General features: G+C 32.0%; 2 protein-coding genes and 2 pseudogenes across 2 annotated transcripts; all 4 read right to left on the bottom strand.

Moving 5' to 3' along the window:
- Window positions 1-595: 595 nt before the first annotated feature.
- Window positions 596-5692, bottom strand: LOC146540588 (uncharacterized). The gene is made up of 6 exons (XM_085200806.1): window positions 5050-5692; window positions 3729-3879; window positions 2436-2550; window positions 1833-1967; window positions 1170-1383; window positions 596-849 (listed from the first exon to the last, which is right to left on the bottom strand). The coding sequence occupies exons 1-6, from the start codon at window positions 5210-5212 to the stop codon at window positions 698-700; spliced, it is 930 nt and encodes a 309-aa protein (XP_085056932.1). The 5' UTR covers window positions 5213-5692; the 3' UTR covers window positions 596-697.
- Window positions 5693-7011: 1319 nt separating this feature from the next.
- Window positions 7012-11311, bottom strand: LOC146540587 (uncharacterized). Its single transcript, XM_085205255.1, has 6 exons — window positions 11149-11311; window positions 9486-9636; window positions 9105-9219; window positions 8180-8314; window positions 7749-7962; window positions 7012-7332 (listed from the first exon to the last, which is right to left on the bottom strand). The coding sequence occupies exons 1-6, from the start codon at window positions 11309-11311 to the stop codon at window positions 7181-7183; spliced, it is 930 nt and encodes a 309-aa protein (XP_085061381.1). The 3' UTR covers window positions 7012-7180.
- Window positions 11312-13987: 2676 nt separating this feature from the next.
- LOC146540586 (uncharacterized) lies at window positions 13988-17948 on the bottom strand (annotated as a pseudogene).
- A 1655-nt stretch (window positions 17949-19603) lies between these two features.
- LOC146540585 (uncharacterized) lies at window positions 19604-24024 on the bottom strand (annotated as a pseudogene).
- Window positions 24025-25339: the final 1315 nt, after the last annotated feature.

Below are 25339 nucleotides of genomic sequence, written 5' to 3'. Positions count from 1 at the left end.
CTTTTATCTATTTAAAAAAACTAACTGGGCCAGTGTATCAACTATATAAGGAACGAATAAACAAATAAAACGTCTTATATACGCTTATTTAATGTTTAATTATGACCTCAAGAATATTATGCATAATTGTAATATGAATGACATTAATATTAATTATATGTCATTTCATTGTCATAGAATTATCAATATAACTGAAGCCGTAATAATCCAAATAAAACGTAGAAACGTACAATTGTAAACGCGGTACGTTATGGGTTCGATTCCTATTCGAGGAAATTAATATTTACCTAAATATTTTTATTTACTCTTTCTGAGTACCGCCACTTAACATGCAGAGTTTGGGGTTCAACACTAGGTTCCCTCCAACAAATCCAAATCCAGATATAAGTAATTCATATTTCAGCTCAATGGGACCCTGGGAATTTGACAATTTGAGCTTGCAAGATTTCACATACGTAGTTACAGTAAAAAACTAACAAGTAAAAACCTGTTAAAACTAACAATAAATAACAATATAATATATTGAAAAATTATAAAAATAACAAATTGAAAAAAACAATAAAAAGACATTATTAAAGTATATTTAATATTTTTTGTTCCACAACCGGTTTTCTCTAACTCTTCTCTCTCTCTTCAACTTTCTGTTATTGTTCATTATAAAATAGGTTAGGTTAGTAACTCAACACTCAAATTATTATCAATCGACACTCAAAGCTCTAAAAGTTCCCGGAACACCCAAAGCTTGATCTTCATCCGTCAACACCCTCAAATCCTCATTTGTGATCGCCTTATTTATTTCATCCATATATTCTAAAAATTTCTTTGCTGTAAGTATATCTAGAAACTCATCTGTAATATAAATTATACAAAAACACATTAGAACTTTTCGAGGAAAAAAATGTTTAATATTGTCTTTTCTTTGCTCTGGTAATGAGACTACCTCTCTCTCTCTCTCTCTCTCTCTCTCTCTCTCTCTCTCTCTCTCTCTCTCTCTCTCTCTCTCTTTCTCTCTTTGGTAAAGAGCGACGTTGAGGCCCACCACTCTACACGCAATGCCTCCAGAATTCAGCGGAAAGTGGAGAACGAACATATCTTAACGAGAACAGCGTCTGTTCCCGTTAAATTAATATAGTCTATTAAATATAGGAAGCAATTTAAAAAAAACTTACTATGCAATTCAATTAATGTTTTCTCATTGCCGCCATAATCTTTTGGTAATACGTCTGCAGGCACATATTCGTGTAGGGTGTCCATAGTTTTGTGTACGACGATCCGAGATGCAAGCTTGGCGCTGAACACTTGTTTGAACAAGGCCACCAGTGCATCTATAGCTTTAGATTGGGATAAAAGATGTAATCCTTTGATTCTCATACCATATCCTTCCTATGAAGTCGAAATTTTATTATTGTTAATGTTTTAGAGGGCCAGTCCATGGTTTAAGGCCAGTCGTGGCGCAGGGCCACCGGGATAAACGCGACTGGTCGTGGGTTTGATCCGCAGTTGTGGAAATATAATATTTATTTAAATTTATATTTCCATTTTTTTTCGCCCTATTGTTGCGCGGCGTTGAGTTTCGCCACTCAACACTCAATGCCTCCAGAATTCAGCGGAAAGTGGGGAACAGAGAGTTTTATCACTAGGGTCCCTGGGTCCATTTTTTTACATATATAAATTTCAAATAATCGAATTTTATACAAAACATGGGTAGAGCAAACGCCAGCAAACTTAAATTTGTCAACCTTTATAAGCCATCTTGTAATTGGTACGGAACCCTCAGTGGGCGCGGCCGACTCGCACTTGACCAGATTTTGTTATTAAGCCATCCCTATTACCTTTATAACATGTAATCCTTGTCGTAGTTCCGTTAGGTTGTACGCTTTCAATGTCTCCATAATATTAGCCTCGCTGAAGTCCACCACGAGTACTAACCCATTGCAATAATCATGCGCTTGTATATATTCACATTGCTATAAAGATATATAAAGATATATAAATTAGATAAGAATTATATAACCAGAATAAATTTATATGCCTTGCAAAGAAAGAAGTGTATATATCTTTCTATTTAAGACCACAAATGATCCCTTCTAAGATGATTGACAGTCTTAAGGAACATATATCATGAAGAAGTCTGCCGTGGCACAGAGGCTCAAGTGCGACTGTTAAGCCAGGTTGTGGGCTCAGTTCCCACTCGCGATCTGTTATTGAGTATCGAGGCAAAGCACGGCGTTAGATTCTGCCACTCAACACACAATGCCCCAAAATTCGGTGGAAAGTGGAGAACGGATGTGAATGGAGTATCTTAACACTAAGTTCCCAGGTTCCATCTGTTTACCGTGGTATATGCGACATACAACATGAAGCTATAAAAATTTAATAGTATACTAAAAAATAAATCTATCTATAAATTTAATAGTATAGTAAAAAAGTATTACCAAGAAAAAATACTGATATGCCTGTAATAACCCAATCGGGTAAGTTTTCGCTTCACTTTTAAATACGAATGTCCTGTAATGCTCCTTTGTTAGTTTACGCATAAACGCCCCTCGCCTAAAAAGTAAAGATTTATATAAAAAATACAAAGAAATTGCAAAAATAAAAAAATAAAAATAATTATTCATATTATTTAATTAATAATTATAATAAATAGGAATAATTATCATACAATTTTTTTAAATGGTCCTGCACTACTCAAGTGATGTTTTTATTAATATTTTCACTTCCCTTCCCCCATTTCAATTTTTTTGAATTTTACTATCTTTAATAAAACACAGGTAAAAAAGTTTTTTTTTAATCTAGAAAATTAAAGACCACGATAAAAATATCTAGACTAAGCAGAAAGCTAGCAAGTTGTTGTTGCTGGCTTAAAAATAATAAAATTAATAGCGTAATCATGCGAAAAACATGTGCACGAGTACATAAACATTATTTAATTACAAGTAAAACAGTTTCATTCTGTATCCGGCACAAAGCAGGGTAATCTGTAGGCAGAGGGAATCTAGTGTTAAGACACTACGTTACCCACTTTCCGCCGAATACGGGAGACATTGCGAGTCGAGTGGTGCAACTCAACACCGCGTTCTTGCCTCGACACTAGAGCGAAGAAATGGAAATATAAATTTAAATTAATATTTCATCTTTAGTCGGTTTTACAGTCACACCTCAAACATTATATATATACATTGTCCTCGGATCACGGATTCGCAAGCACCTTGCACGATAACAACACTAATCTTACTAATAAGATCCCCCCCTCGATATGTCGTGATCTTTGCCGAACCCTTCCCCCCCTTCTAGAGCCTGACATAATTTGTGGTGGGTTCCCAATCACTGATGATGATTTGATGATGATGATTTGATTGATTGATGCGACGGACTATACTTCTATATATATATTTTAGAAATTCAAGCCTAGCTTAGCCAGAGTTCTTTCATCTGATGTATCACAGACCTCCAATATTGGTACAGAACCCCCGGTGGGCGAGCCCGACTCGCTTCTATCCGGTTTTCTTTATTGCTTTAATTCAGATTTTTTTTATACCCCAAGGGACTGTAGTCTTGAATATTAATTTTAGCTTCATCAAAATAAAAAGCATACTTTTTGAGAAAAAATTGTCTTGAGAGATGCACAGACAGGCAGACAATAAAATGATCCTATAAGGCTATTGTTAGTGCTTTACGGGACTCTAAAACTGAAATTTGTTATAATATTAAATACAAATACTTACAGATACGTCAATGATTCACATTTCCTTATATCGGGTACTCCAAAAAAATGGGGATATAGCGTTCTGTATGTGCATATTCTATCCAATTTCAGTTTTGCTCTTTCTACGGAACCTTTGCTAATGATAATAGTTCTTTCTAAATAATCCCTTGCTAAAAGAAATTAACATAAAAAAATTAACATAAAAAACAGATGATACATCGTGACCGCTATCGCGATTTTTGTGGGTTCGATTCTCATTTGGAGGAATTCTTATATTTAATTTTCATTAGTAACTGGCAGGCAAAGTGCAATATTGATCCAATACACAATGTCATAAAAATTGGGCGGAATGTGGAGAACGAAGTGTGAACTTTAAAAAAGCATTTTATTTTAAAAAAGTTTATTATATTATATTATTATCCACCAGTTTATTATAAAAAAAGCCGTAAAACAACAGTTTTTGCAAAAGTAAATATATAATGTAATTTCTGTCATCGTATGTAAATATTTATATTAAAATCTCACTCAAAACAACAAACCAAGAAAAAAATATTTTTAAGAGTAAATAGAAATCCATAAGCAAAATATATTTAACTAGCGGACGCGCGCAGCTTCGCTTGCCTATTTAGGAGTAAATTCTAATAACCCATGAAACATACTCGTATGTTCAATTAAATATTTTGAAGAGTCTAAATTTAAAATTTTATAAAAATCGGTGGCGTATTAAGAATTTTTCTATACAAACTTTCAACCCCTTATTTGCACCCTTAGGGGAAGAATTCTAGAAAACCATGAAACAAGTGTTCAATTAAATACTTTTAAGAGTCTGAATTTCAAATGTTATAAAAATTGGTGCCGGTTTAAAAAAAAATCTATACAAACTTTCAACCTCTTATTTGCACCCTTAGGGGAAGAATTCTAGAAAACCATGAAACATGTGTTCAATTAAATACTTTTAAGAGTCTAAATATCAATTTTTATAAAAATCGGTGGCGATTTAAGATTTTTCCATACAAACTTTCAACCCCTTATTTACATTCTTAAGGGGAGAATTCTAGAAAACGATGAAACATGTATTCAATTAAATACTTTTAAAAATCTAAATTTCAAATTTTATAAAAATCGGTGCCGATTTAGTTTTTTTTCCATACAAACTTTGAACCCCTATTTCACCCCTTTAGGGTAAAAATTTTTCAAAATTCCTTCTTAGTGGATGTCCAGATTACGAAAGTAAACATCTGTCCAAATTTCACGTTTCTCCCATCAGCGGTTACGGTTGTGCGTGCGTCTTACCTCAGTCAGTGAGGACAAGTCCTTTTATATATATAGATTATAATTACGAAAATCTTTTTTTCTAAAATGTGGTTGCTTTTCAATCCATTCTTCCAGCAAGTCGATGGCTTCTTGTATCCTCCCTGGCTTGTCTAAGTTATACTGTCGCCTCAAGAACTGTAACGTGTCGGGATTGAACTCCAGGATGGAATCTTTAGGTATTGATTCCATTGTGCTTTGGTGGAGATGATTTGATCAACTGTTCTTGGTAATAATTTTACAAAGATTTATATTATGAAGAGATGAAGGTCGTCGTTGTCGTCCATTAGCAGCGATACTATTTTTTTATTTTTTTTAAATTTGGTTTCTTTTCAAAAGATGTTCTCTATTAAAAATAATATTTTTTGTATTTAAACAGCTTTCCGGGTCATTTTATGGAGTATATCTAGTCTCATTTGTGATGAAATAATTTTTATCAAACCACATGTAATAGTTAGGTTTATATAATGAATCAAACAGTTGACTTTGACATAAGTCTATTCTTCAAAAACCAAATCAAGGATACGTTCAGCTCATTTTGCAAGAATCTAGGGGCCATCGAGCCATCTCCGATTGAATAGCATCCGAACCGATAACGAAGTTTCCATACATCTCTAGTAAATATCATTGGCGCTAAATACTTAAAGAAATCGAATCGATAACCTTCGACTTAGCACTCAAAGCTAGTAACTACCGTCAGAAAAGAATAAACCTAAATCATTTCGTTTATTGGAAAATATTAACAATTTACGTAAAGTTTTCAAAAACGCCAGTCAATACGTACAGTAATAAAAACAAGCATAAAAATATCGATTTTATGTTCTTCAAATCATATAGTATTATATAAAAATAATATTGTTTATTATTTTAAAAATCAAGAAACCCATTTAGTTATAACGTAAGACGGTCTTTTCGGCCTAGCACCTTCTCGTGATCTTAAGATAAATTGTCTTGATAAACGGACAACAAAGTGACCCTATAAGGGTGCCGTTTTTTTCCTTTTTAGGTACGAAACCTTAAAAAGAAAAATATACACAACGGCAAAATATAGTTTTTGAAAATATGGTAAAAATTATTTTCGGTCATTGCAGTAAGATTAGGGTGCAATTTTTACCATTAAAAAATGACACATTAGAGAAACATGGAATTTTCGTAAAATTAAGTGTGAATACGTAAAGGAAAAGAACTGGCTTTCAATAGGTGGTCTTAAGCTGAAAAAACTTGGATTCTAACACTATTTATACGATCTGAAACCAGCCGGTAAGTTGAAAAAGTTCAGGTATTTTGAATGCATTATACACGAGACTTAAATAATCGATCACGATGTTCCAGCTGTCCAAATTGGGCCGAATAGGCGTTTCTATAGTAGTGTGTAGTAATACATGAGCAAATTCCGACCAGGTCTTGTATACAGCAGTAAATTCTGACGGTAAAAACTGCAGCTTCACCTCACGGAAAGGAAGATGCTGAGATGATAAGTATGTGACACCTAGGTACGTACGTATTTTAAGTTAGTTTGGGTTCTTGCAACGTTGCAGTTAACTTCTAAGAACATCGGCCAAGATAGTGTAGCCAGAGCCGGAAAGAAGTGCCTTGCTATATCTATCTGTAGAATTAAATTCTGGATAATGTGATGCAGGATATTTAAGAGCCAATCGATTGACTACCAACAATGTCAAGGATGTTGAAGTCCACATGCCGGCCAAGACTTTGCCTACAAAAACCGAAACTAATGCTACGTAGAAAAAAATACTAAAGGAGATGTATTTCTTCTTTCCACAAAACATAATAAGATATGAAAACTGTGTCGTTCTACTTTGTTATATGTTTATTTTAAGTAAAAGTCTACAGTGTGTTATTTGCTTGAGACCATTTCTTTTCCATTATGACTACTTCAAAATCGCACAAAAATAGCAATTTTTTTTTTACAGTAATAAAACAAGTTTGAGTCGCTAGTTGTGATATAAAACATAAATAAAGACAATTTATTAATAAACAAAAATAATTTATTATTTAAGTAATAAAAGAAATATACATATTGTAAAAGGTAATTTCATGTTCACTTTACACATCCCATAACCTATTCCATGACAAAAATTATATTTTGTTCTTCAAATATATGTTTTTTAATTGTTTATTATATTTTTTTTTTATTTTATATTAATCGACAGCCAAAGCTCTAAAGGTTCCCGGTACACCTAAAGCTTCGTCATCTTCTGTTAACACCCTCAAGTCTTCGTTTGTATTAGCTTTATGCATTTCTGCCAGATATTCTGAAAACTCCTTCCCTGACAAAATTTCTTGAAATTGTTCTGTAATCAAAAATAAAAAAAAAATGATTCATCCCTCTTCCCGCATAAGAAATTTGCGGGAAAAAGAGTGAAGTTTTTTGTGTCACGTGACAAGACCTCTCGTTTCACTTTCTGTCTGAATTCAAGATAATAGTGACGAAAGCCGGCGTAACGTGATCGAGGGAAGCTTTTCCACACCTTTATTAAATAAATATCTTTTCTGGCTAAATCATTTCCCTGAATGGGAACCGAACCCACTCTGCCCTGATTCTGGTGACAACACAATACGCGTCGTTGTGTTTCGCCAGCTAATATACAATATCTTGAAAAGAAGCAAAAAGTAAAGAATGGAGTGTCTTAACTCACTCCTAACTGCCTAGCCTGCTTTAACGGAACAGCTTTACAGTGTGAATCTATTAATATATAAATTAACATACCATGAAGTTCTGTCAGCGATTTTTCATTACCGCCATAGTCTCGTGGTAGTGTCTCCTTGGGAACATATTCGTAGAATGTATCTATTGCTTTATGTACAGCGATTCGAGATGCAATCTTTGCACTAAACACTTGTTTGAATAAAGAAACAATTGCATCTATAGCCTTTGATTCTGATAAAAGATGTATACCTTTCAATCTCATTGCGTATCCTTCCTATAAAATTGAATTTATTAATTCTTTTAACGTAACGATGTAACGCAGCAGGGTAGGCTGAGGGAACCTAGTATTTAGACACTTCGTTCCCCAATTTCCACCGCAGCCACACCAAAGCGAAAATTATAAATATAATGCCTCTGCCTAATACATGTATATATATATATATATATATATATATATATATATAAAACCATTTTTCTCTTTTTTACTTTACCTTAATTATAAGTAATAGTTGACGCAACTCAGAGATGTTATATGCCTTCAACGTCTCCATAATATTCGCTTCATTCGCGTCCAGGAAGAGGATCAGGCCGTTGCAATAATCGTGTGCTTGTATATACTCACATTGCTATAATTAAAATTAACTTTGTTTAAAATTATTTTTTTTAGTTAGTTCTAAAAACTTATAATATTACAAATTAATTATATTTAAAGTATATCTCTTTCTGGAATAAATTTCAAGTCTCTCAGATCTGTCGCAGTAGTAAAGAGCACGAGGGTATGGCCAGCCCTCGCGATGGTCTCTTGCCACCCAGCAACCACCGATGACGCATTATAAATTAATTTTAATGGGTATACAGTCCTTTATTTATTAATTCTTTTAGTAAAATCAAAATCAATAAGATAATAAAATTCTTAATAGGGCAAAGTGGGCTGATATAGACTTGAGCGATCTTCTTATCAGAATGTATTGTATCTGCTCTCTATCCTCTCTATAGAGGTACAATATCAGTAACTCCTGGTCTCCAAGTGCTTGTTGCTTGCGTTTTACTAAATTTTACTAAAAAATCCTTTTTGCCTTTTTAAATAAAGTAATATTTAAATGATTAAGTAAATATTTGTTATTTATTGCATTCTGGTCTCACCTGGCCGCTGGAAGCACTTCGCTCAGGCCTAATTTTTGGAAACTCTCCAAATATTGGTAGCTTAAATTTATAACTTTACCCTAAATGTTAGTATTTTAGATATTATATGACGCACTTCAGAATATTCACCAAAAACCTAATTTTAGCACCTAGCTACTGTGGAAATGGAAAAAAATACCAGAAATCATACCTAAGCAAATAGAAAATATATCGAAAGATAAATTCTTTTACGTTGTGCTACTGCAGCTGAAAAATTGTAATGAAAAATCTTACCCTGAAAAAATATTGATACATTTCCATGAATCCGCTCGGATACGATTTTGCTGTAGTTTTTATCATGAATGTTCTATAATGTTCTTTTGTGAGTTTAGGCAAAAATGCACCTTTTCTAAAATTTTAAAATATAAAATAAAAACTGGAATAAACTTATAAATAAAATCCCCTCGCTCTGATAACGAAGCATAAGCGGGGTGTTAAGTTCCGCTACTCAACTGGGAAGTAGGTATGTATCTTAATAAGAAAGGAGTGTCTCAACACTAGGTTTCCAGGTTGCCTCTGCCTATCCTGCCTATGTGCGTGAAGCTTCAGAATTAAAAAAAAATTCTGCCCTCACTCTAGACATCTGAATAACTGAATCCAAAAATATTAACTTACATATATGACAATGATTCACAATTCCTCATATCGCGAACTCCAAAAAAGCTTGGATACAACGTTCTGTACGTGCATATTCTATCTAGCTTCATCTTAGCTCTTTCCACGGAACCTTTAGTAATTATAATAGTTCTTTCCAAATAATCCCTTGCTGAAACATACATATATTAGGTATAACATTGTACAGTAATTAAAGATAAAACAAAATAAATATGAATCATTCTTGAATTAGTATTTTGCAAAATATAATTTAAATATAGTTATTATAAAACTTATTTATTTAGTGTCATCAGATGTGAAAAATATAAACATAAAAATTACACAAATGAAGCTTCATTAAGCTCATTACATACTGTTATACTTGCTACTATTAAAAGCAAATTAAGCTATTAAAAGTAACTTAATTTTCTGCAAAGAAATCATCAATCGAGATCGAGATGTAATTATTATTACGTTGGAGGTTTCGCTTTCTCGCTTCGCTCGCTAAGCTTCTCTTGCTTTGTTCCAAAAACCAATCGCTTCAAATTCGATTGACAAAGAGGTATATTTTTATACTAGTGGACCCGGACGCGGCTACGCCTGCTTCAACTATAAGAATATTTATTAAATATATTCATGAAATTATTTTAAATTTTCAATAGAATTAGTAAGAAAATATAAGCTTAAATAATCACAAAGAATAATAATTAGATACACATTATTAGAAAAAATTATCCGAGTTATTGAAATGAACCAACAAAAGGATTAAAAGTAACTAAAGAATAGGTATTCTTAATATTAGAAAAAGTACCTAAAGTTTTCCGAGCGTGCGTACATAGCTATCGACTCTACGAAATAACTAAACATTTCTCTCTATTAAGTAGGATAATTTTAGCGGGCAATATTAAATAAAATAAGAAGAGAACCAAAGTGTAGCTTAAATTAATTATAAACAGCAAATAATTACATAAACATTTACAATAGTTCGAAAATGTATGAAAATTTATAGAACCGTCAACGTCATCTGCCCGTTCGCGTCGGTCATACTGTGCCGCCCGCTAGGTGGCTAGGTCATTTGGAATCAGTGACATCTCCTTAATTATTTATTAGTATGTTATACAGTAAACTATAATTTCAATCTAGATGAAATGCTAAAAGTGACTATTATATTTATTTTCATAAGGATGAATATCAAAACGTCGCGGTAGCGGTCGCGTAGCAACGACGGTTGTTATTAACATGGCAGAATAAATTGCATGTCAAATTAGAATGTACTTTAAAATATATTAGTATATATGTGTAATGTAATGTTATATAGCCTATAGCACTTCTGAAGAATGCAGCTTTCATACAAAACAAAAACAATGAAAATCGGACCAGTAGATCCAGAGATCTTAGCGTTCAAACAAACAAACAAACAAACAAACAAACAAACTCTTCCGCTTTATTATATTATTATATATTATATTATATTATATTTTTATATTATAGTATTTTATTATATACCTTACATAAGTAACGAAAAGATTTTAATTTAAAATTGTGAAATATTATTTATTTCCTCTTCTGTTAACTTACAGTCTGAATGTACAAAATTTTCAAAATATATGTAGAAATCTATAACCCAGAATTCTTTATATCAATTAAAATATGATTTGAAAATATAAAAAAAATATATACTAACAAAAATCTTTCTTTCTGAAATGTGGCTGTTTTTTAATCCATTCTTCCAGCAAGTCGATGGCTTCTTGTATCCTCCCTGGCTTGTCTAAGTTATACTGTTGCCTCAAGAACTGTAACGTATCGGGATTGAACTCCAGGATAGAGTCTTTCGGTATTGATTCCATTGTGGATTATTAGAGATGCTTGGATCAACTGTGCTTGACGACAATAATACGAACACTTATATTAAGAAGAATTGAAGGCCATTTGTTCCTTATTAGAAGCGATAGATATTATTTATTTTTAGTATTTATATTTTTATAATTTTATTTTTTATTTTGGTTTCTTATTAAATGAAATAAAGAGGAAAGAATTTTCTTTTTAGAAGTCTAGATATAAAAAAATATATATAAGCGTTTTTAGATATTTATCAAGTTAACTGTAGACTTGACAATATCACTGGAGTACTCTGAAATTCCTATAATTTCATCAAAATTTATTATTATCTATATATATAAAATCGAAAGGTCACTCACTCATCACGAAATCTCAGAAACTACATGTGCTAGAAATCTCAAATTTTGCATAGGAGTTATTTATAGGACGTAGGTGCTCGCTAAGACGGGAATTTGCAATATTCATCTTCTAAGGGGTTGTTTTTGGGGTCGAAAATTTGTATGAAACTTCGTTACTACGTATGCTAGGAGTCTCAAATTTTGCATGGACATCACTTATAGGACGTAGGTACTCATGGAGACGGAAATTAATAATAACGTAGTTCACGCAGGCGAAGCCCCGGATGGGCCGCTAGTTTATTATATTTATAGATAACAACTAGACTTCATATTGTTAGCCTGCGTAAATGTTGGGATTTTTGTTTAAAACCATTAATTAATTATAACTAAAATCATAATTCTAAATCAACATCTTGTAGCGAGCCTCGATAAAGAATTATACAAGAACTAATTCAAACCAAAGGTTCCTGAGCTAAGTGGGTTCACCCAAACAAACTCTTCCTTTTTATCATATTAGAATACCATGAGCTCTACATACTAAAAGAAATTTAATCGACCTTTACATACAGAAAAAAATTAACATATAGCATTTAATTTATTGAAAAATATAACAAGTTTATGTGAAGATTTTAAAAACAGCACAACTACATATGTACATCTGTACAGTAATAAAAACGAGTATAAAAATATCGATTTTATGCCCTCCTAATAATATAGTATTATAAAAATAAAATTGTAGGTATATATTTTATTTTAATAATAAAAACACGAATTTAGTTGTTAGTAAAACGGTGAATGGCCTGGCATGGATTTTTTTATGTTTATTTAGGAAGACTAGCTTTAACCAAGTAGAACTTGGAATAAAAAATATCACATATTCTAAATGTCCTTTGAGAAAAAACATTTTACTTCTTTTACTTCTTGTCTCTATAATATACCACTTTGCCTCGACTAAAGGGCGAAGTAATGGAAAAAAAAAATTAAATAAATATTTCCTTCAGTGGGAATCGAACCCAGAACCAGTCGCGTTTACAACCACACTTTCCGCCCCTGCGCCATGAATGCCAATAAAACTAATTATACCTATTAGAAAATTATTTGTTATAGTAAATATAGGCTTGAGTACTTAAATAATAAACTATAATTAAAGATAATTTATAATATGTTTATATATTTAATCATTATAATCTTCATCCCAGCCTTTTCACGCCTCTTGCTGGACGTAAGGTCTCGTTTCAAGATGCCCTCATCCAACGGATTCCAGAGACCTTGTCAGTCTTGCACCTTTCTTCCTATCTTTATTTTTAATTTACTTTACCTTTCATCTCTAATAGATTTGTTTTTATTTCATTTATTGTTTTAGCTTTGTGCTGGTTATATTTACTGCAAGCAGGGTAAACAAAAACAAAAGAAAGCTTGCGTTAAGACACTTTATTCATCACTTTTCGCCCAATTTTTCAGATAATGCGTGTTGAGTTGTCTTCCCCTAAGCCTCGACGTGTTTGTGTATATTTTTTTATATATATTTTTATCTATTTTTCTTTATTTAATATTTCTAAACTTTTATCTATTTAAGAAAACTAACACAATTTATATGATCATAAAAGCTTGTCGCGTTAATCAAAATTTAATTAAATTGAAACTTAGCAGATTTTACATAATTAAATTAGTACTAGTTAATTTACACAAGTAAATCGCGCGACAAGCTTTTATGATCATATAAAATGTGTACAATGAGGTTATGAGTTGATAGTTAAAATTTAAAAGACAAATTTTATTTTCTCCTTTTTGAAGCGTTTAAATAAAAGCTTTTTCTAAAAATGATTTTTTGAAGAATATTATGCATAATTGTAATATGAATGATATTAATATTAATTATATGTAATTTCATTGTCATAGAATTATCAATATAACTAAAGCCGTAATAAACCAAATAAGACGTAGAAGCGTACAATTGTAAACGCGGTAGGTTGGTGGTTCGATTCCTATTCGAGGAAATTAATATTTACCTAAATATTTTTATTTACTCTTTCTGAGTTCCGCCATTCAACATGTAATGTCTCCAGAGTTTGGAGTAAAGTGGGGAATGAAAATGTCTTAATGGGAACGGAGTGTTTCAACACTAGGTTCCTTCCAACAAATCCAAATCCAGATATAAGTAATTCATATTTCAGCTCAATGGGGCCCTGGGAATTTGACAATTTGAGCTTGCAAGATTTCACATACGTAGGTACAGTAAATAACTAACACTACAAGTTAAGTAAAAGCCTGTTAAAAGTAACAATAAATAACAATATAATTTATTGAAAAATTATAAAAATAACAAATAAAAAAAAAAACAATAAAAAGACATTATTGAAGTATATTTTATATTTTTGTGTTCCACAACCGGTTTTCTCTAACTCTTCTCTCTCTCTTCAACTTTCTGTTATCCTTCATTATAAAATAGGTTAAGTTAGTAACTCAACACTCAAATTATTATCAATCGACACTCAAAGCTCTAAAAGTTCCCGGAACACCCAAAGCTCGGTCTTCATCCGTCAACACCCTCAAATCCTCATTTGTGGTCGCCTTATTTATTTCATCCATATATTCTAAAAAATCCTTGGCTGTAAGTATATCTAGAAACTCATCTGTAATATAAATTGTAGAAAAAAAATTATAAATAATATGTTTAAAAAAATGCTAGTAGGTTTTTAGAACATTAGAACCTTTCGAGGAAATAAAATGTTTAATATGGGCTTTTCTTTGCTCTGGTAACGAGACTACCTCTCTCTCTCTCTCTCTTTGGTAAAGAGCGACGTTGACGCCCACCACTCAACACGCAATGCCTCCAGAATTCAGCGGAAAGTGGAGAACGAACATGTCTTAACGGGAACAGAGTCCGTTCCCGTTAAATTTAATATAGTCTATTAACTAGAGGCAGCAATTTAAAAAAAAACTTACTATGCAATTCAATTAATGTTTTCTCATTGCCGCCATAATCTTTTGGTAATACGTCTGCAGGCACATATTCGTGTAGGGTGTCCATAGTTTTGTGAACGACGATCCGAGATGCAAGCTTGGCGCTGAACCCTTGTTTGAACAAGCCCACTAGTGCATCTATAGCCTTAGATTGGGATAAAAGGTGTAATCCTTTGATTCTCATACCATATCCTTCCTATAAAGTCGAAATTTTATTATTGGTAATGTTTTAGAGGTCCAGTCCATGTTTTAAGGCCAGTCGCGGCGCAGGGCCCAGTAAACGCGACTGGTTGTGGGTTTGATCTCCACTTGTGGAAATATAATATTTATTTAAATTTATATTTCCATTTTTTTTCGCTCTATTGTTGCGCGGCGTTGAGTTTCGCCACTCAACACACATTGCCTCCAGAATTCGGTAAAAAGTGGAGAACGGAGAGTTTTAACACTATGGTCCCTAGGTCCATTTTTTTACATATATAAATTTAAAATAATCGAATTTTATACAAAACATGGGTAGAGCAAACGCCAGCCAACTTAAATTTGTCAACTTTTATAAGCCATCTTATAATTGGTACGGAACCCTCAGTGGGCGTGGCCGACTCGCACTTGACCATTTATTGTTATTTAGCCATCCCTATTACCTTTATAACATTTAGTCCTTGTCGTAGTTCCGTTAGGTTGTACGCTTTCAATGTTTCCATGATATTAGCCTCGCTGAAGTCTGCCACAAGTACCAATCCATTGCAATAATCGTGTGCTTGTATATATTCGCATTGCTATAAATAGAATAAAATTAGATGAAAATTATATGCTTTTATATGACCAGAATAATTTTTTTATGCCTTACAAAGAAAGAAGTGTATATATATATATATATATATATATATATATATATATATATATATATATATATATATGATACACATACACAAATGATCCTTTCTAAGATAATTAACAGTCTTAAGGTACATATTATATCATGAAAAAGCCTGTCGTGGCGCAGAGGCTCAAGTGTGGAACTGTAACGAGCCAGGCTGTGGCCTCAATTCCCACTCGAGGTAACGAAATATTCAAAATTTTTTGTTTGCATCGCTCTGGTATCGAGGCAAAGTGAGATATTGGATTCCACCACTCAACACACAGTGCCCCAAAGTTCGGTGGAAAGTGGAGAACGGATGTGAATGGAATATCTTAACACTAGGTTCCCAGGTTCCATCTGCTTACCGACACCTTAGTGCGACATACAACATGAAGCTATAAAAATTTAATAGTATACTAAAAAATAAATCTATCTATAAATTTAATAGTATAGTAAAAAAGTATTACCAAGAAAAAATACTGATATGCTTGTAATAACCCAATCGGGTAAGTTTTCGCTTCACTTTTAAATACGAATGTCCTGTAATGCTCCTTTGTTAGTTTACGCATAAACGCCCCTCGCCTGAAAAGTAAAGATTTATTTAAAAAATACAAGAAAACTGCAAAAAATAAAGAAGAATGTATATTTATATTAATTAATAATTATTATAAATAATAATTATTATTATACAATTTTATAAAAATGGCCGTTCACTACTCAAGTGATGTTTCTATTAATATGTTTACTTCCTTTCCCCCATTTGGATGTTTTAGAATTTTACTATCTTTAATAAAATACAGGTAAAAAAGTTTTTTTTTAATCTAGAAAATTAAAGACCACGATAAAAATATCTAGACTAAGCAGAAAGCTAGCAAGTTGTTGTTCCTGGCTTAAAAATAATAAAATTAATAGCGTAATCATGCTAAAAACATGTGCACGAGTACATAAACATTATTTAATTACAAGTAAAACAGTTTCATTCTGTATCCGGCACAAAGCAGGGTAATCTGTAGGCAGAGGGAATCTAGTGTTAAGACACTACGTTACCCACTTTCCGCCGAATACGGGAGACATTGCGATTCGAGTGGTGCAACTCAACACCGCGTTCTTGCCTCGACACTAGAGCGAAGAAATGGAAATATAAATTTAAATTAATATTTCATCTTTAGTCGGTTTTACAGTCACACCTCAAACATTATATATAAACATTGTCCTCGGATCACGGATTCGCAAGCACCTTGCACGATAACAACACTAATCTTACTAATAAGATCCCCCCCTCGATATGTCGTGATCTTTGCCGAACCCTTCCCCCTCTAGAGCCTGACATAATTTGTGGTGGGTTCCCAATCACTGATGATGATTTGATGATGATGATTTGATTGATTGATGCGACGGACTATACTTCTATATATATATTTTAGAAATTCAAGCCTAGCTTAGCCAGAGTCCTTTCATCTGATGTATCACAGACCTCCAATTTTGGTACAGAACCCCCGGTGGGCGAGCCCGACTCGCTTCTATCCGGTTTTCTTTATTGCTTTAATTCAGTTTTTTTTTATACCCCAAGGGACTGTAGTCTTGAATATTAATTTTAGCTTCATCAAAATAAAAAGCATACTTTTTGAGAAAAAATTGTCTTGAAAGATGGACAGACAGGCAGACAATAAAATGATCCTATAAGGCTATTGTTAGTGCTTTACAGGACTCTAAAACTGAAATTTGTTATAATATTAAATACAAATACTTACAGATACGTCAATGATTCACATTTCTTTATATCGGGTACTCCAAAAAAATGAGGATATAGCGTTCTGTATGTGCATATTCTGTCCAATTTCAGTTTTGCTCTTTCTACGGAACCTTTGCTAATGATAATAGTTCTTTCTAAATAATCCCTTGCTAAAAGAAATTAACATAAAAAACAGATGATACATCGTAACCGCTATCGCGATTTTTGTGGGTTCGATTCTCATTTGGAGGAATTCTTATATTTAATTTTCATTAGTAACTGGCAGGCAAAGTGCAATATTGATCTAATACACGAGAACGAAGTGTCTTAACACTACACTTTAAAAAAGCATTTTATTTTAAAAAAGTTTATTATATTATATTATTATCCACCAGTTTATTATAAAAAAAGCCGTAAAACAACAGTTTTTGCAAAAGTAAATATATAATGTAATTTCTGTCATCGTATGTAAATATTTATATTAAAATCTCACTCAAAACAACAAACCAAGAAAAAAATATCTTTAAGAGTAAATAGAAATCCATAAGCAAAATATATTTAATTATAATTACGAAAATCTTTTTTTCTAAAATGTGGTTGCTTTTCAATCCATTCTTCCAGCAAGTCGATGGCTTCTTGTATCCTCCCTGGCTTGTCTAAGTTATACTGTTGCCTCAAGAACTGTAACGTGTCAGGATTGAACTCTAGGATGGAATCTTTAGGTATTGATTCCATTGTGCTTTGGTGGAGATGATTTGATCAACTGTTCTTGGTAATAATTTTACAAAGATTTATATTATGAAGAGATGAAGGTCGTCGTTGTCGTCCATTAGCAGCGATACTATTTTTTTATTTTTTTTAAATTTGGTTTCTTTTCAAAAGATGTTCTCTATTAAAAATAATATTTTTTGTATTTAAACAGCTTTCCGGGTCATTTTATGGAGTATATCTAGTCTCATTTGTGATGAAATAATTTTTATCAAACCACATGTAATAGTTAGGTTTATATAATGAATCAAACAGTTGACTTTGACATAAGTCTATTCTTCAAAAACCAAATCAAGGATACGTTCAGCTCATTTTGCAAGAATCTAGGGGCCATCGAGCCATCTCCGATTGAATAGCATCCGAACCGATAACGAAGTTTCCATACATCTCTAGTAAATATCATTGGCGCTAAATACTTAAAGAAATCGAATCGATAACCTTCGACTTAGCACTCAAAGCTAGTAACTACCGTCAGAAAAGAATAAACCTAAATCATTTCGTTTATTGGAAAATATTAACAATTTACGTAAAGTTTTCAAAAACGCCAGTCAATACGTACAGTAATAAAAACAAGCATAAAAATATCGATTTTATGTTCTTCAAATCATATAGTATTATATAAAAATAATATTGTTTATTATTTTAAAAATCAAGAAACCCATTTAGTTATAACGTAAGACGGTCTTTTCGGCCTAGCACGTTCTCGTGATCTTAAGATAAATTGTCTTGATAAACGGACAACAAAGTGACCCTATAAGGGTGCCGTTTTTTTCCTTTTTAGGTACGAAACCTTAAAAAGAAAAATATACACAACGGCAAAATATAGTTTTTGAAAATATGGTAAAAATTATTTTCGGTCATTGCAGTAAGATTAGGGTGCAATTTTTACCATTAAAAAATGACACATTAGAGAAACATGGAATTTTCGTAAAATTAAGTGTGAATACGTAAAGGAAAAGAACAGGCTTTTAATAGGTGGTCTAAAGCTAAAAGAACTTGGATTCTAACACTATTTATACGATCTTAAACCAGCCGGTAAGTTGAAAAAGTTCAGGTATTTTGAATGCATTATACACGAGACTTAAATAATCGATCACGATGTTCCAGCTGTCCAAATTGGGCCGAATAGGCGTTTCTATAGTTGTGTGTAATACATGAGCAAATTCCGACCAGGTCTTGTATACAGCAGTAAATTCTGACGGTAAAAACTGCAGCTTCACCTCACGGAAAGGAAGATACGGAGATGATAAGTATGTGACACATAGGTACGTACGTATTTTAAGTTAGTTTGGGGTCTTGCAACGTTGCAGTTAACTTCTAAGAACATCGGCCAAGATAGTGTAGCCAGAGCCGGAAAGAAGTGCCTTGCTATATCTATCTGTAGAATTAAATTCTGGATAATGTGATGCAGGATATTTAAGAGCCAATCGATTGACCACCAACAATGTCAAGGATGTTGAAGTCCACATGCCGGCCAAGACTTTGCCTACAAAAACCGAAACAAATGCTACGTAGAAAAAATTACTAAAGGAGATGTATTTCTTCTTTCCACAAAACATAATAAGATATGAAAACTGTGTCGTTCTACTTTGTTATATGTTTATTTTAAGTAAAAGTCTATAGTGTGTTATTTGCTTGAGACCATTTCTTTTCCATTATGACTACTTCAAATTCGCACAAAAATAGCAATTTTTTTTTACAGTAATAAAACAAGTTTGAGTCGCTAGTTGTGATATAAAACATAAATAAAGACAATTTATTAATAAATAAAAATAATTTATTATTTAAGTAATAAAAGAAATATACATATTGTAAAAGGTAATTTCATGTTCACTTTACACATCCCATAACCTATTCCATCACAAAAATTATATTTTGTTCTTCAAATATATGTTTTTTAATTGTTTATTATATTTTTTTTTTGTTTATTAATCGACAGCCAAAGCTCTAAACGTTCCCGGTACACCTAAAGCTTCATCATCTTCTGTTAATACCCTCAAGTCTTCGTTTGTATTCGCTTTATGCATTTCTGCCAGATATTCTGAAAACTCCTTCCCTGACAAAATTTCTTGAAATTGATCTATAATCAAAAATTAAAAAAAAACAGATTCATCCCTTTTCCGCATAACAAATTTGAGGGAAAAAGAGTGAAGTTAATTTTTGTGTCACGTGACAAGACCTCTCGTTTCACTTTCTGTCTGAATTCAAGATAATAGTGACGAAAGCCGGCGTAACGTGATCGAGGGAAGCTTTTCCACACCTTTATTAAATAAATATCTTTTCTGGCTAAATCATTTCCCTGAATGGGAACCGAACCCACTCTGCCCTGATTCTGGTGACAACACAATACGCGTCGTTGTGTTTCGCCAGCTAATATACAATATCTTGAAAAGAAGCAAAAAGTAAAGAATGGAGTGTCTTAACTCACTCCTAACTGCCTAGCCTGCTTTAACGGAACAGCTTTACAGTGTGAATCTATTAATATATAAATTAACATACCATGAAGTTCTGTCAGCGATTTTTCATTACCGCCATAGTCTCGTGGTAGTGTCTCCTTGGGAACATATTCGTAGAATGTATCTATTGCTTTATGTACAGCGATTCGAGATGCAATCTTTGCACTAAACACTTGTTTGAATAAAGAAACAATTGCATCTATAGCCTTTGATTCTGATAAAAGATGTATACCTTTCAATCTCATTGCGTATCCTTCCTATAAAATTGAATTTATTAATTCTTTTAACGTAACGATGTAACGCAGCAGGGTAGGCTGAGGGAACCTAGTATTTAGACACTTCGTTCCCCAATTTCCACCGCAGCCACACCAAAGCGAAAATTATAAATATAATGCCTCTGCCTAATACATGTATATATATATATATATATATATATATATATATAAAACCATTTTTCTCTTTTTTACTTTACCTTAATTATAAGTAATAGTTGACGCAACTCAGAGATGTTATATGCCTTCAACGTCTCCATAATATTCGCTTCATTCGCGTCCAGGAAGAGGATCAGGCCGTTGCAATAATCGTGTGCTTGTATATACTCACATTGCTATAATTAAAATTAACTTTGTTTAAAATTATTTTTTTTAGTTAGTTCTAAAAACTTATAATATTACAAATTAATTATATTTAAAGTATATCTCTTTCTGGAATAAATTTCAAGTCTCTCAGATCTGTCGCAGTAGTAAAGAGCACGAGGGTATGGCCAGCCCTCGCGATGGTCTCTTGCCACCCAGCAACCACCGATGACGCATTATAAATTAATTTTAATGGGTATACAGTCCTTTATTTATTAATTCTTTTAGTAAAATCAAAATCAATAAGATAATAAAATTCTTAATAGGGCAAAGTGGGCTGATATAGACTTGAGCGATCTTCTTATCAGAATGTATTGTATCTGCTCTCTATCCTCTCTATAGAGGTACAATATCAGTAACTCCTGGTCTCCAAGTGCTTGTTGCTTGCGTTTTACTAAATTTTACTAAAAAATCCTTTTTGCCTTTTTAAATAAAGTAATATTTAAATGATTAAGTAAATATTTGTTATTTATTGCATTCTGGTCTCACCTGGCCGCTGGAAGCACTTCGCTCAGGCCTAATTTTTGGAAACTCTCCAAATATTGGTAGCTTAAATTTATAACTTTACCCTAAATGTTAGTATTTTAGATATTATATGACGCACTTCAGAATATTCACCAAAAACCTAATTTTAGCACCTAGCTACTGTGGAAATGGAAAAAAATACCAGAAATCATACCTAAGCAAATAGAAAATATATCGAAAGATAAATTCTTTTACGTTGTGCTACTGCAGCTGAAAAATTGTAATGAAAAATCTTACCCTGAAAAAATATTGATACATTTCCATGAATCCGCTCGGATACGATTTTGCTGTAGTTTTTATCATGAATGTTCTATAATGTTCTTTTGTGAGTTTAGGCAAAAATGCACCTTTTCTAAAATTTTAAAATATAAAATAAAAACTGGAATAAACTTATAAATAAAATCCCCTCGCTCTGATAACGAAGCATAAGCGGGGTGTTAAGTTCCGCTACTCAACTGGGAAGTAGGTATGTATCTTAATAAGAAAGGAGTGTCTCAACACTAGGTTTCCAGGTTGCCTCTGCCTATCCTGCCTATGTGCGTGAAGCTTCAGAATTAAAAAAAAATTCTGCCCTCACTCTAGACATCTGAATAACTGAATCCAAAAATATTAACTTACATATATGACAATGATTCACAATTCCTCATATCGCGAACTCCAAAAAAGCTTGGATACAACGTTCTGTACGTGCATATTCTATCTAGCTTCATCTTAGCTCTTTCCACGGAACCTTTAGTAATTATAATAGTTCTTTCCAAATAATCCCTTGCTGAAACATACATATATTAGGTATAACATTGTACAGTAATTAAAGATAAAACAAAATAAATATGAATCATTCTTGAATTAGTATTTTGCAAAATATAATTTAAATATAGTTATTATAAAACTTATTTATTTAGTGTCATCAGATGTGAAAAATATAAACATAAAAATTACACAAATGAAGCTTCATTAAGCTCATTACATACTGTTATACTTGCTACTATTAAAAGCAAATTAAGCTATTAAAAGTAACTTAATTTTCTGCAAAGAAATCATCAATCGAGATCGAGATGTAATTATTATTACGTTGGAGGTTTCGCTTTCTCGCTTCGCTCGCTAAGCTTCTCTTGCTTTGTTCCAAAAACCAATCGCTTCAAATTCGATTGACAAAGAGGTATATTTTTATACTAGTGGACCCGGACGCGGCTACGCCTGCTTCAACTATAAGAATATTTATTAAATATATTCATGAAATTATTTTAAATTTTCAATAGAATTAGTAAGAAAATATAAGCTTAAATAATCACAAAGAATAATAATTAGATACACATTATTAGAAAAAATTATCCGAGTTATTGAAATGAACCAACAAAAGGATTAAAAGTAACTAAAGAATAGGTATTCTTAATATTAGAAAAAGTACCTAAAGTTTTCCGAGCGTGCGTACATAGCTATCGACTCTACGAAATAACTAAACATTTCTCTCTATTAAGTAGGATAATTTTAGCGGGCAATATTAAATAAAATAAGAAGAGAACCAAAGTGTAGCTTAAATTAATTATAAACAGCAAATAATTACATAAACATTTACAATAGTTCGAAAATGTATGAAAATTTATAGAACCGTCAACGTCATCTGCCCGTTCGCGTCGGTCATACTGTGCCGCCCGCTAGGTGGCTAGGTCATTTGGAATCAGTGACATCTCCTTAATTATTTATTAGTATGTTATACAGTAAACTATAATTTCAATCTAGATGAAATGCTAAAAGTGACTATTATATTTATTTTCATAAGGATGAATATCAAAACGTCGCGGTAGCGGTCGCGTAGCAACGACGGTTGTTATTAACATGGCAGAATAAATTGCATGTCAAATTAGAATGTACTTTAAAATATATTAGTATATATGTGTAATGTAATGTTATATAGCCTATAGCACTTCTGAAGAATGCAGCTTTCATACAAAACAAAAACAATGAAAATCGGACCAGTAGATCCAGAGATCTTAGCGTTCAAACAAACAAACAAACAAACAAACAAACAAACTCTTCCGCTTTATTATATTATTATATATTATATTATATTATATTTTTATATTATAGTATTTTATTATATACCTTACATAAGTAACGAAAAGATTTTAATTTAAAATTGTGAAATATTATTTATTTCCTCTTCTGTTAACTTACAGTCTGAATGTACAAAATTTTCAAAATATATGTAGAAATCTATAACCCAGAATTCTTTATATCAATTAAAATATGATTTGAAAATATAAAAAAAATATATACTAACAAAAATCTTTCTTTCTGAAATGTGGCTGTTTTTTAATCCATTCTTCCAGCAAGTCGATGGCTTCTTGTATCCTCCCTGGCTTGTCTAAGTTATACTGTTGCCTCAAGAACTGTAACGTATCGGGATTGAACTCCAGGATAGAGTCTTTCGGTATTGATTCCATTGTGGATTATTAGAGATGCTTGGATCAACTGTGCTTGACGACAATAATACGAACACTTATATTAAGAAGAATTGAAGGCCATTTGTTCCTTATTAGAAGCGATAGATATTATTTATTTTTAGTATTTATATTTTTATAATTTTATTTTTTATTTTGGTTTCTTATTAAATGAAATAAAGAGGAAAGAATTTTCTTTTTAGAAGTCTAGATATAAAAAAATATATATAAGCGTTTTTAGATATTTATCAAGTTAACTGTAGACTTGACAATATCACTGGAGTACTCTGAAATTCCTATAATTTCATCAAAATTTATTATTATCTATATATATAAAATCGAAAGGTCACTCACTCATCACGAAATCTCAGAAACTACATGTGCTAGAAATCTCAAATTTTGCATAGGAGTTATTTATAGGACGTAGGTGCTCGCTAAGACGGGAATTTGCAATATTCATCTTCTAAGGGGTTGTTTTTGGGGTCGAAAATTTGTATGAAACTTCGTTACTACGTATGCTAGGAGTCTCAAATTTTGCATGGACATCACTTATAGGACGTAGGTACTCATGGAGACGGAAATTAATAATAACGTAGTTCACGCAGGCGAAGCCCCGGATGGGCCGCTAGTTTATTATATTTATAGATAACAACTAGACTTCATATTGTTAGGCTGCGTAAATGTTGGGATTTTTGTTTAAAACCATTAATTAATTATAACTAAAATCATAATTCTAAATCAACATCTTGTAGCGAGCCTCGATAAAGAATTATACAAGAACTAATTCAAACCAAAGGTTCCTGAGCTAAGTGGGTTCACCCAAACAAACTCTTCCTTTTTATCATATTAGAATACCATGAGCTCTACATACTAAAAGAAATTTAATCGACCTTTACATACAGAAAAAAATTAACATATAGCATTTAATTTATTGAAAAATATAACAAGTTTATGTGAAGATTTTAAAAACAGCACAACTACATATGTACATCTGTACAGTAATAAAAACGAGTATAAAAATATCGATTTTATGCCCTCCTAATAATATAGTATTATAAAAATAAAATTGTAGGTATATATTTTATTTTAATAATAAAAACACGAATTTAGTTGTTAGTAAAACGGTGAATGGCCTGGCATGGATTTTTTTATGTTTATTTAGGAAGACTAGCTTTAACCAAGTAGAACTTGGAATAAAAAATATCACATATTCTAAATGTCCTTTGAGAAAAAACATTTTACTTCTTTTACTTCTTGTCTCTATAATATACCACTTTGCCTCGACTAAAGGGCGAAGTAATGGAAAAAAAAAATTAAA

The sequence above is a fragment of the Heliconius melpomene genome, chromosome 2 (assembly GCF_056956725.1).
Source record: "Heliconius melpomene rosina isolate 202511_hmr_F chromosome 2, ASM5695672v1, whole genome shotgun sequence".
NCBI classification, from domain to species: Eukaryota; Metazoa; Arthropoda; class Insecta; order Lepidoptera; family Nymphalidae; genus Heliconius; species Heliconius melpomene.
The sequence above is the reverse complement of the archived record's forward strand: the minus strand, read 5'-3'. Positions and strand labels throughout refer to the sequence as shown.